Source organism: Seriola dumerili, unplaced genomic scaffold, assembly GCF_002260705.1.
Source record: "Seriola dumerili isolate Sdu_G_001 unplaced genomic scaffold, Sdu_1.0 BDQW01006988.1, whole genome shotgun sequence".
NCBI lineage: Eukaryota > Metazoa > Chordata > Actinopteri > Carangiformes > Carangidae > Seriola > Seriola dumerili.
Window position 1 is genome coordinate 80,873 of NW_019181243.1, and position 12,497 is coordinate 93,369.

The window sequence follows — 12,497 nt, forward strand, 5'->3', positions numbered from 1 at the left end:
CAAAATGTGTGTGTGTGTGTGTGTGTGTGTGTGTGTGTGTGTGTGTGTGGTGAAGCAGTTGAAGTTGATCCAGACACTGGAGGAGATGAGGAGCAGGACAACAGCAGTGAGTTAATTAGTTAGAAATCTAAACCATCTCCTCTAAGGCAAAAATCTATTTAAAATGCAGAGCAAAAAGATGACAGCAGAGGGCGCCAAGTTGTAATAGTACAAAATCACAGTATGAGACTTCTGGTTCTGCCAAATGACAGGTCAAGCCTACATTTAAAAAAAAAGAAGGGAACCAGACTAAATGTCAGAAACTACTGAGGAGTAACACATCTGCTGGCCAAATTTAAGTATTTCACTTAACATACAGTGGCTCAGAATCGTTGTTGCCACAATTTAAACAGGGTGCAGCCCACATGTGAAGATCAAGAAGAATGAGAGATATCAAATCTTTTCTCTGGCATAAAAACCTGTTGCTGGTTATGCGGTTATGCATTGTGGTATGTTGAGGCAGTGCCTTTAAAGACAGAAATAGAAACAGAAAGCAGAATAGAAGCAGAGCAATTTCAACAGCAGTTGCCACAAATTTTCAGATCTCATTTTCAACATCATGGAAGGTGAGTTAAGATAAATTAAATTATTCTGTGTAGGTCTATGTTCCATGTTATGTGTGAACTGTATTCAAAGATTAATCACTGAAAAACATACATGTATATTCAAGGTTGAAATAGTTCAATGATATATTACAAACTACTGTCAGTAAAACTTATGTGATCCATAAAGCAAACTCAACTAAAGACATTTTGAAGTGACTGAATACAAAAGTAAAAATAATGCTGCCTGCATGTATTTTTTGATGTTCATACATAGATATGCAAAATATTCAGTGCTTTTTGCCAGTGTTCATATTGAATGTATCTGTAAAAGTTTCACTGCCAACATTTTTTTGAGTTGCATGATAACCTTGTATTGTTTTATTTTTTTCTATTAATGCTCATTGCTTGTTGATAGATCTGACAGAACTGTTTTCATGCGTATTTTTTTTACTACGATGCTGCACACTTGACTTTAAAGCTGCACTGGTAACAAATCACAGGATAAGACCTATGGTTCTGCCAAAGACAGGTCAAGTCTACATTTGTTTTAAAAAACAAAAATTAGACTAAATGTCAGACTGAACCACTGAGGAGTAACACAGCTGCTGGCCATACTTCAGGACATTTTGAACTATTTAACCATTTAAATCCAGTGGCTCAAAATTTTGTTATCACAAATAAAACAATTCAAAGAACTTTTCTTGCGCCTGGATTTGCCATCCACTGTCAATGTGAAGCTGCCTCCCTCTGACTCACAGAAAAGACAGAAAAGGTCAAATGTGACAGAAATTGGTAATCCAGATATTCAGGACATTTTGGATATTCCTGACTATAGCAGCTCGATGTAAGAAGCACTTTTGCTTTTACTGTATAATGAATGTGTGAGGATTGACTGAAAGAATGTCATCAGGCAACAGAGACCAAAAATAAAAACACAGACATTTGCTATAAAAGACAACACAGAAAACCTATTTGACATTCAAGTGAGTCAGGCTTATTCAAAGTCTAGAGTGCTTAAACTACCTCTATGGCAGTCTATAAGTATTTGTTATGTTAAAAATGAAGCATCAAGGACAATGAAAAACATCAATGATGAAAATATAACATGCAAAGAGCTACAGTGTCACACATGCTGATAAGATACTACACATCCATATATTTTAAGCTTTGAGCTGAGATAGAACCACTGAGAGCAAAAGCCCAAAAAATCATTCCAAACTCACTTTTATCATATAAATTAAATATGCTAAAATTTATATAATTACATAATTGAATCTCAAGCAAGACATGACTTTGGTTGACTATGTAATGAAGTGTTTTAACTTTCGAAAGTAACACAAGCTCAAACCTCAAACCTCAGCTACCACAGAAACTTGAAGATCAAGAACAACCAGACTGAAAAGTCTTTGCTGGTTATACGTCATAGGTTGTTAATGCAATCACTTGAAAGCGAGAAAGACAAAACAGAATCCAAGCAGAGAAATTTTAACAGTAGTTCCAACCCGATTTAATTTTTTAACATCATGGAAGGTGAGTTAAGATCAATTATAATGTATTCTGTGTGGGTTTATGTTTCATGTTATGTGTGAATTGTATTCAAACATTAATGACTGAAAACAGAGAGTAGTTGAAAATTGGATTCATGTCTATATCTGGTCTAACTTCTTACTTAGGAACTCCTCCACACGTTCTGTGTTCCACTGAAGTTGATCCAGACGCTGAAGTTGAGGAGCAAGACGACAACAGTGAGTTAGACCCTGGAGAAGCTATTAAGCACAATTAAATCCCATGATTCATTCTGACAGATACACTTAAAGGAGATTGGAAACCTCTTTTCACAGCCTATTAACCAGGAAATAACTTAAATAAATATATTTTTCTATTGACATACAGTAATGTACAATATTGCTAAGACTATGGACAACTATCAATACATGAACTGGATGTTTTATCTCTCTGAAATACACTCAGTGTTTCTACTAGGTGTTGTCCATATTAACCCACACTGTCTGCTCAAACCAAAGAAATTATTATTTCACAAGGCACAAAATAAGAAGCCAAGCTAAAGTTAAAAATTTTACATTGTCTTATGTGCTAGTTATAGAAGCTAACTTTAAAATACTGTCACTCTTTGTTATGCACTAAAGTGTGCATAAAGTATATTTCTAGAAGTCACATCACAGTGCTGAGTAGCACAATAAGATGCAAAAGAAATAAAGTAGGTTCAATATCATTATTCTTTTCTAGAGTCAGACTTGAGGATCGTCCTACTGGGAAAAACTGGAGCTGGGAAAAGCAACTTGTGCAACACCATATTTGGAGATGATGTGTTCAAGATAAACCACACTGCAAAGTCTGAGACAACAAAATGTCAGAGTGAAAACAAATCTGTCAATGGGAGAAGAATCACTTTGATTGACACCCCTGGTTTCTTTGACACAAACAGATCTGAGGAGGAGCTGAAGCCTGAGATGGCGAGGTGTATCACAGAGTGCGCTCCTGGGCCTCATGCTTTTCTCATTCTGCTTAAAGTGGAGAAATATACAGAGCAAGAGCAGGCTGTCATCAACAACATATCCCAGTATTTCTCTGAGGAGGCTTTCAAACATGCTGTAGTTGTCTTCACTCATGGTGACCAACTCCCTGAAGGAATGAAGATTGAGGAATATTTCAAAGACAATAAAGGTCTGTGTGATCTGGTAGAGAAGTGCGGCGATCGCTGCCACGTCATTGATAATAAATACTGGAACAACAACCAGCAGGATGAATACAGGAACAATAAAGTCCAGGTGGCAGAGCTGCTCAACACAATACAAGCAATGGTGGACAAAGGAGGCTGCTACACCAATGACATGCTACAAAGAGTGGAGACAAAAATACAACAAGAGGAGAAGCTCATCAGACAGTCATCACCAGATATGTCAGAGACAGAAATCAGAGAGATGGCAAAGATCAATGTCTCAAATCATCTCAGGAAAATAGTTGGTGTTACTGTAGGAACACTGTTGGGAGCTTTGCTTGGTGTGCCAGTGATGGTTTCATCAGTTGTCACAGCCTTTATGACAGTGCAAACCGGAGCAGTAGCAGTGGAGGCAGCAGTGGTAGCAGGAGGAGGAGCTGCAGCAGCTGGAATTGGATTAGGTGTAATTGCAGGAGCTGCTGCAGCAGCAGGAGCAGTAGCAGGAGGTTGTATTGGATATAATGTAGCTGATCAAGCAAACTCACCTGGAGAGGCAGCAAAGAACACAGCTATTGCTGTCTTTGACAAAGCTAAAAAAATGCTGAAAAGGCAAAAGCAAAGTGAGGAGAAATCATCTGTTCTTAAACACAGTTGAAACAAATGGGCTTCTTCTGGTCTTTTATCATGACTACACTTTGAAAACACAATTCCTATCTAAAAGACCATTGGACCTTACTACTTGAGAAAGTCTTTTACAGTTTTAGAAACCCTTGTTGATGTTTTAGAAATCTTTCATAGATTTTTGCTTTTGATGAGAACTATTTAAACTGCACAGCAAAAAGATGACAGCAGAGGCAGCAACTGTCCAGGAAATGTAGAATTCTAACACCTACTAAATAGACTTTAGCAACATATGCATCCAGGATCAAAAACAAGGTGAGGAGGAGAAACAAATGCAGAAATGAAATGTTTTTTTTTTTTAATGTTTTTTTGTGTGTGCTTTCCCTCTTTATGTCAGTGATATCAGATTGATTTTATGGTAATGCATTAAATTTTGATTGTTACAATAAAACCTCTCATTTGTTGACATTTCCTTTTTTTCAAAATGAAAAATGCAAATAGATTTATTGTGTAATAATTCTACAACAGATACTTCATCACTTTCAGATGTTTGACTAGAGTCAGAAAAACACATGAGCAGTGTGCACACGTTCAATCTGAGAATAGTGTGGGTATGAAATCAAGATGGCCTTCAATTCTCTCAAAAACAATTTTGAAAACAGTTGTACATGAATCTAACTCTTTGGCATGTGAAGTGTAATGTGTGTGGTTTCTTTGAAATGTCTTTTTAAAATAATAAATGAACAGCTGGAACTATATTGACACTGAAGTGGTTTGTAAGGACATGGTGTGTTTCAAGATTTTGAAATGGAGATTTTGAAAATACTAAGAAATTCCACAACAGTCACCCTAACATTGGGAAATTACATTGTTTCTTTGTAATGTGTATTTTCACTATGATAAATGAAAATACTGGAAGTTTATTGTAACTATAAGCCATTAAAATAAGAGGTTCATGTTTCTCACACAAAGTGAAACCTTCTGTCTTTAGATACGGGATGGAACATCTTTGTGTCTGACTGTAGTTACACCCAATGAACCATGGCCTTCATCATGCACGTGTATGAAATCATGTACAACACACTTTTGTGGCTGCTCCTATCACCCTGCTTCCAGTAAAGAGGTGAAACATGCACCAATAATGAGGAAACAAACATTCTCACACACAGGTCCTTTCCTTCTGACTGCCACTCTGCAGATATTCATTTTTTTAACCCATGAACAGTAAATTCATTTAATTCCCTCATTATATCTGTCAGCAGAAGACAGAAAGCAAAATGAAACTTCTGGCTCAGCATAAGCCAGGGTCATTGGTCTGAGTCTGGCCCATATTCTTCCATATATGGGCAGATTACAGCTGTCATCATCGTCATTGACTGACAGCTGAAAGATTTTCTGTGTGAGTGCCAGAATTGGTCCAGATGTGGAAGTAGCATCTGACAATCACACTACATGTGGGCCAGACTTTAAACAAGGAAAATGCAGATACTTTGATGAAGAGAATTGCTTTATGGAATCCACTATCACCCTGTCTGTCACAAAGTCCATTACAATAAAGCTTTTAAAAGCTTTTACTGTTCTCTCTTTTTAAAAGAAGTGATATAACGTGCATGGCTAAGTCTCACATTAAAATCAAAAGGTAAATCTTAGACAAGCTGTATACATGTTTCTTGTGTCACTTTTTGGATGATTTATTTAACTATTTAACTATTTGATGAAGATCCTTTTAGTGTATTATGAAGTGAATAGAGTGAGCTGATGAGGTGAATTGTGGTTAACATAAGGTGAGGGTTCTTACTGTATCTGGGTTTCTAATGATCCTGGTCAATGTTTGTATGTTTTATTACCTACATCTGAGTGATTGTTGACCGGACAACCCAGATACTGTTGCTGATATATTACAGATCGTGTCTTCACGATCATTCAGCAGACAGCAGAGAAAGACGCATTTGGTTTTACATGTGTATTTTCAGTGGTTAGCAGCAAACCAGAGTGAGAACAAATAAGATACAGCACCGAGATCAGAATCTGATCAACTCTGACTACGCTGATTGTATTTTTGTTTTCTTTTTTGACAACATGGCTGGTGAGTTCAGATTATTTTCTCTATTATTATTCTGTCTGGGCTACTATTGACTATTATCTCCATGCTCCTTTCAATTATTTTCTATCCACGCTGAGCAATATTCATTAACTCAAACAAATACATTGTTAAGTGATACAAAAAGATGTCTTGGTTCAAATAATACTTAACAATAAAACAAATATTGTTTTATTTGCATTGCAATACAAATGAGTTGTTTATTTGGATTCCTGTCAATAAAATTCTGAGGTCAGTCATTAAAAAAGTAACTTCCTTAGCTTTTCTTTTCCACAGCATTAATGCTTGGTTTTTGTTGTTTGTCACTTAGCCTACAGTTAGTTAGTTACTGTATAATGTTAGGTGGCCCTCTCATGTGATCTGATATGTATCTCATAATATGATTCATGATCAATCCAGATCGATCATTCATAGTGAGGTAGACAATGTAAGGTAAGCTGTTTGTGAATAAAAAAGAATAAGTGTTGAGAAGCCTCCTTCAAAAAAAAAAAAAAATCAATATTATCTCAGTTTTAATTTCAAGCCCTAAATGAGAAAAATGCCGGTTTCCTTTGGAGAACCTTGATTCCTGCATCAGTGAAACGTAGCTACAATTAGCATTTAAAAGTAGTTTCCTTTCTTGCTGTTGCTCTATAACTTCTGTAACTGATTGCAGTTCATCAATCAATGAAAAAGTCATTTAGTTTGGGTTTACATACTTTATATGATGAAATATATGTACAGGTACACTTAACTAAAACTAATGCAGTTTAATACAACAGTCCTGCAATGAGTCCTCCGTCATGATGGTTTGTTGAAACCATGTTAAAGAGGTGTTGATTCAACTGGATGGTTATTTTTGAGGATGTACATGTCCATGGTGCAGTTGAATTGTGTTGTATTATGCTGAAAGGTGTTCCTATTATTTTGTCCAACCCATTTAAATTACTGTAATGAGGGCACGTTTAGCAACTGACACACCTCTTTATTTCAATTTACTGTCCATAGTTGCCTTTGGCCAAAGTCCGCCGTCATTCTTGATTGAGGCTGAGATTACAAAGCATGTCTGCAGAGTGCAGCGCTACATACTGTGCAATATTCTGTCCCTGCTGTGACAGGAAAGGTGACTAATCAGAATACTGAATGAACACAAGTGACAAGCTAAGAGAAGAAGCAAGAAACTAAATGTATGTTAGAGAAATAAAGTTCATCTGAGACATTATTCTTTTCCAGTGCCACCAACAAGGAGGATTATCCTCCTTGGGAAAACTGGAGCTGGGAAAAGCAGCCTTGGCAGCACCATATTCGGAGAGACCGTGTTCAAGATAAACCAGTTGCCCGTCTCACAAAAAAGTGTTTGCCGAGCAGAGTCAAAACTCGTCAAGGGAAGAAACGTAACTTTGATTGACACACCAGGATTCTTCGACACAGGCACATCAGAGGAGGACATGCAGTCTGAAATACTTCAGTGCATCATGGAGAGTGCTCCCGGGCCTCATGCTTTTGTCCTTGTGCTTAAAGTGGAGCAAGTCACAGATCACGAGAAGGAAGTCATCTCAAAAATGAGCCAGTACTTCTCAGAGGAGGCTTTACGATACACTGCAATTGTCTTCACTCATGGCGACCAGCTGCCTGAAGGAATGAAGATTCAAGAGTTCGTCGGTCAGAGCGAAGGTCTGATCGATCTTGTTAAAAAGTGTGGCGGCCGTTGTCATGTCATTGATAACAAATACTGGAACCGTCAACCACAGAGTGAATACAGGAGCAACCAGTTCCAGGTGGAAGAGCTACTCAACACTATTGACAAAGTAGTGATGGACAACAAAGGTGGTCACTACACAAATGAGTTACTACAAGCAATGGAGAAAGAAATGAATGAAGAGGAAGAACGACTTAGACAGGAAGGAAATGTATGTCAGAAAGACACCAGAGAGAAAAGTAAAACTGCTGTCTATAAGAAGAATATTGCCAAATTCGCAGGCATCGCAGGTAAAGGGCTGATGATTGGGGCACTGCTTGGACCAGAGGCTGCAATTTTAATCAGTGCCATAAAAGGTGTGAGCACAATTAGACAAGCAGCGACAAAAGAGGGACCAGGAACAGAGAAAGCATCAAACGAAGAAACAGCTGCAGAGGGAAAAGGTGCGGTAGAGGAACAAACAGCAGCAACACCAGGTAAAAGAGTACTGACAGCAGTGGTGAAGGGAGCAGAGATGGCAAAAACAGCAACTGGTTACCTCTCTTTAATGAAAGTACTTGGAGCAAAAGATGCACAGGCAGAAGAAACCGCAGAGGGGGAAGAAGCAGCACAACAAGGTGAAACAGCAGCAGAGGCAGTGGATGGAGCAGCAGTGACCACAGCAGTAGAGGGAATAGCAGAAGCATCAGTTGAAGGAGCAGCAGAGGTGGCAGCAGCAGCGGAGGGAGCGTCAGAGGGAGCGGCGGCAGCGGTAGAGGGGTTTGCAGAAGGAAGTGACGCCATGGCAACTGTGGTGGCAGTGGCAGAGGCAGCAGCAGAAGCCTGTTGCCTTCAGTGAATGAACCGACTGCTGACAGACACATGTTGTTGACCTGCTGATAAGGGCATCACATCAGAAGTTGCTTTTATATGTTGTTGTAGAGGAAATGACCGAATGCAATACGTGTCCAGACTGTGAGCAAAAAAAAAAGAATCAGGAACATGACAATTTCATAGCTCAAGCACTAATTAGATGGAAATATTAACTATTCTCTTTGTATGTTTCACTTATTACATCCTGAAATTGTAATTAACCACTTTGTAATTTATTTTATATTTCTGTCAGTTAATCAGATATAGTCTCTGAACAAGTCCTCAGTGATCAGGCAGTACACATTCAAGACGACAAGTTAATACTCCTACAAGTTTCCAGTAATATAGTAGGAAAAAAATATTCATCATATCTAACTAAAAAAGGTTAATCAGTAATAGATACATGATCAAATGAGTTTTAGGTGTTGAATTAAGAAGATGAGTTTCTGTTCTTGATGTCTTTGCTGTGCTAATGTATGTGTTCCATGATTGTTTTTCATATAAATAATAAAAGATATGATTGTTCACATATTTCTTTTTCTCTTAATAAATCCTTTAACACTGGCTGTTGATGATGTTACTCTGTCAAATCACAGGATGTAAACTGTTCATGCGCTTCGTGCAGTATATTTAAATCAAAGGATGCTCCATGTACTGACACAATGATCACACACTGTATACAGTATAGTATAACCCACCCTTCATCTCCTAAGGGGTTATTTTTGCTGTTTCTCTGGTGTCCTCAGAAACCACAAAAAGATACATAATATAAAAAACTTGTGAGAGTAAAAGCCGTGAAATATTTTGAGTTTATGTCTCGTGTCTCAAAAAAGAAAAGATGTTAAAGCTGTTCATCAATCAACAATAATGCGGAAATACGAAAATAGTCTTCAAACAAACACCATTTCAGTATGTGATGATGGGTGTGAAGGTGAAGCTGCTGTGTGGCGTCTTATCACTTCCGTTTGCTGTTTCCCTTCAGCTCTTCTTTGCTCATTTCACACGATACAGATGAGAACTGGAAAACTAAGCACTTGATCATTTTGTTGAGTTATTTCCTTTATTGTGGATGAATTTCAGCCCACAACCTATTGCAGCAGTATTTACATTTGTTTGATGTTTGAAACTGAATGCAGCTCTGTCTCCTGAGTTTTTTCTTCCAGTTCAACCTAAACTCACTGTGTTTGTGTTAATAATCACTTGTTGAACACAAAGTAATCCTAAACCTTATCAACGAACATCAGCAAACTGCTGGTATCAGTTTCCACTCGTAACGTGTGTCTTGTAAAAGAGCCCTGCCTTGTTTACAGTGAGTGGAAGTTCACCACAAAGTCACTTGGAGAGCAGCCACGTCAAACAGACACCAAAACTATTTCAAACCAAGCACGAGCGAGAAACGGGAAAGGAGTTACAGAGTGAAGACGCAGAGTTCGTACGAGTCTAAACTTCACACCGTGTCGATTTCTGTTTTCACAACATGGATGGTGAGTTACATTGACTTGTTCAAATCATTTTCATTTCGCTGCAACAAACTTTTCATGACCGCTCTCTGTCTGACTCTCACTCACTCACGGTTTTTACCTGGCTGTGGTTTCTGGTAAAATAGTGCTGCAGAATCAGAATGAGAATCAGAAACAAACAGAGGCTTTAAAGAATCGTTCTAATCAAGGATCTAGTTCAACTGTGCTGAGAAGTTTTCACATTGGTGAATTGTCATGGCGCCATGCTCATGATTACTTCCTCTTTGCTTAAATAGATAAGAAATATACAATATATTTGATACTGTGAATCACACTGTTCTTCCTAAAGTTAGGCTGTTTCCTAAAACTGAAACATGATCCTTCCCATTTTGTAAAATTAGCTACCCTGCTCATTTGCCATCACAGTACCATGGCTGTCATCTTAGATATGTGATAAGAAAGAGTTTCATTTCTGGAAGTCGGAGCACAGGAGATAATCAGTTATGTGTACGTGCAGTACGTGACGTTTATGATGGTTGTCTAGTTATTTATTAAGCTTTCATGTCTTTTAAGAAGAAAAAATATCTGACATGGTTCTTGGTAAGAAGTACACACAACTACATTACACTAAACAACTACACTAAATGATCAGTGTGATTGATAAGCTATCCAGTTTTCAATTGCTGGTGCATTAAAATGAAAAGATGGATATGTAACTGGTCTTACTGGTGTCACTTCCTGGAAAATAAGTTCAACAATAAGGCAAGGCAAGGTACATGGCAGATTTCATACACAGGCAATTCATATTCTTTACATAAAAATAGATTAAATAAAAAAAGATGGAGATGTATAAAGCTATCTCTGCTATACTCATGGCCAAAAAAAAGAATCAAAGACAGCTTTGCTAGGACGTTTGTTCTTAAAGTGTTGTGTCCATTGTGATTGTTGATTCACGTGTATATGTGTGTGACTAAATATATAGTAGCAAGAGAACGTACAAAAGTACAGGGTCATTACAGGTTGGTTATTCTCTTTCAGTGCCAGATACAAAGAGGATTGTCATCGTGGGAAAAAGTGGAGCTGGGAAAAGCAGCCTAGCCAACACTATATTTGGTGATCAAGTATTCCAGACAGATAATTCTCCCAAATCTGGAACAACCAAATGTAAAGCAGTAACCAAATCTGTCAATGGGAGAAGAATCACTTTGATCGACACTCCTGGTTTGTTTGACACAAACAAGTCTGAGGAGGAGCTGAAGCCTGAGATAGTGAGGTGTATCACAGAGTGCGCTCCTGGGCCTCATGCTTTTCTCATTGTGTTTAAAGTGGATAGATTCACCGAGCAAGAGCAGGATGTCATCAACAGAATATCTCAGTATTTCTCTGAAGCAGTTCTGAAATATGCTGTAATTCTCTTCACTCATGGCGACCAGCTTGATGAAGGAAAGAAGATTGAGGATTTTGTCAGTCAGAGTGAGGATCTGAGTGATCTGGTGAAGAAATGCGGCAACCGGTGTCACGTCATTGATAATAAATACTGGAAGAAGACGGAGCAGGATGAATACAGGAGCAACAAGTTCCAGGTGGCAGAGCTGCTCAACACATTTGACAAGATAGTGAAGGAAAACAATGGAGGCTGCTATACCAATGAAATGCTGCAAAAAATTGAGAGAGACATACAAAATGAGGAAACGACTATTAGACAGACATTCACAAACATGTCACAGGAAGAGGTCAGAAATGAAGCCAAAAAAATAGTGTCAGCAAGCATTTTAATCCAGTTGACAGGTATAGGGATAGGCATGTTGTTCGGAGGTTTACTTGGTGTGCCAGCAATGGTTACAAAGCTTGTGGAACACTTGCAGTCACCAAAAGCAGTAGCAGTAACACTAGCAAAAGATACAATGAACATAGCAGTGAATGTAGTTAGAGCAGGTTATACAGGATATTGTGCAGTTAAGGATTCAAAATCAACAAAGGAGGCGGCAGAGAAGGCCATTGAGGCCGTCATGAAAACTATGGATATGCCAAGAATTCAAGGAAAGGAGCCAACCTAAAGTGATTTTTGTACTGTAGGTTTGGTGGGGTTTTTGTTTGTTTGTTTGTTTGTTTGTTTTATCATCAGGGAACATGACACAGGAAGAGATCAGATAACAGGCTAAAAAGAGTTGTAAACATGAGTTTGATCGAATCTGTTGGTGTTAGCTTTAGGTGATCAGCAAAGTCATTAGCAACCCATCCAGTTGAGTATTTCAGTTTCTTGTTTTTCATGTTTGACCAAAAGGGGTGAACTAACTGACATTGCCATCCACAGAGCCACTGTATTAGTGTGGCTAAAAAGAGTAATATGGTTTGGACAATGTATTAATTAATTAATGTGTACATGTCAGTGTGATAACCAATGAGTAAGTAAAGCACAAACAGCAATGGATGAATGAATAAGTCATCAAATTATGAATAATCCATTTCTTTAGTCAAAATCAATTCAGCTTAAATAAGTCAAAACTTATTCATCATGGTT

The 12,497-nt window shown here is 38.0% G+C and overlaps 2 protein-coding genes across 3 annotated transcripts; both read left to right on the forward strand.

Moving 5' to 3' along the window:
* The first annotated feature begins 520 nt into the window (after positions 1 to 520).
* LOC111239956 (GTPase IMAP family member 7-like) lies at positions 521 to 4,629 on the forward strand. Of its 2 annotated transcripts, none has more exons than XM_022769916.1 (3): positions 521 to 605; positions 2,258 to 2,329; positions 2,832 to 4,629. In XM_022769916.1, the coding sequence occupies exons 1-3, from the start codon at positions 599 to 601 to the stop codon at positions 3,917 to 3,919; spliced, it is 1,167 nt and encodes a 388-aa protein (XP_022625637.1). In that variant the 5' UTR covers positions 521 to 598; the 3' UTR covers positions 3,920 to 4,629. The 2 variants fall into 2 exon arrangements, with proteins under 2 accessions (XP_022625637.1, XP_022625638.1); XM_022769917.1 differs by lacking the exon at positions 521 to 605 and adding an exon at positions 2,012 to 2,114.
* Positions 4,630 to 9,993: 5,364 nt separating this feature from the next.
* LOC111239960 (GTPase IMAP family member 7-like) lies at positions 9,994 to 12,033 on the forward strand. The gene is made up of 2 exons (XM_022769921.1): positions 9,994 to 10,000; positions 11,015 to 12,033. Exons 1-2 carry the CDS (start codon positions 9,994 to 9,996, stop codon positions 12,031 to 12,033), a joined length of 1,026 nt encoding a protein of 341 aa, XP_022625642.1.
* The last annotated feature ends 464 nt before the right edge of the window (positions 12,034 to 12,497 follow it).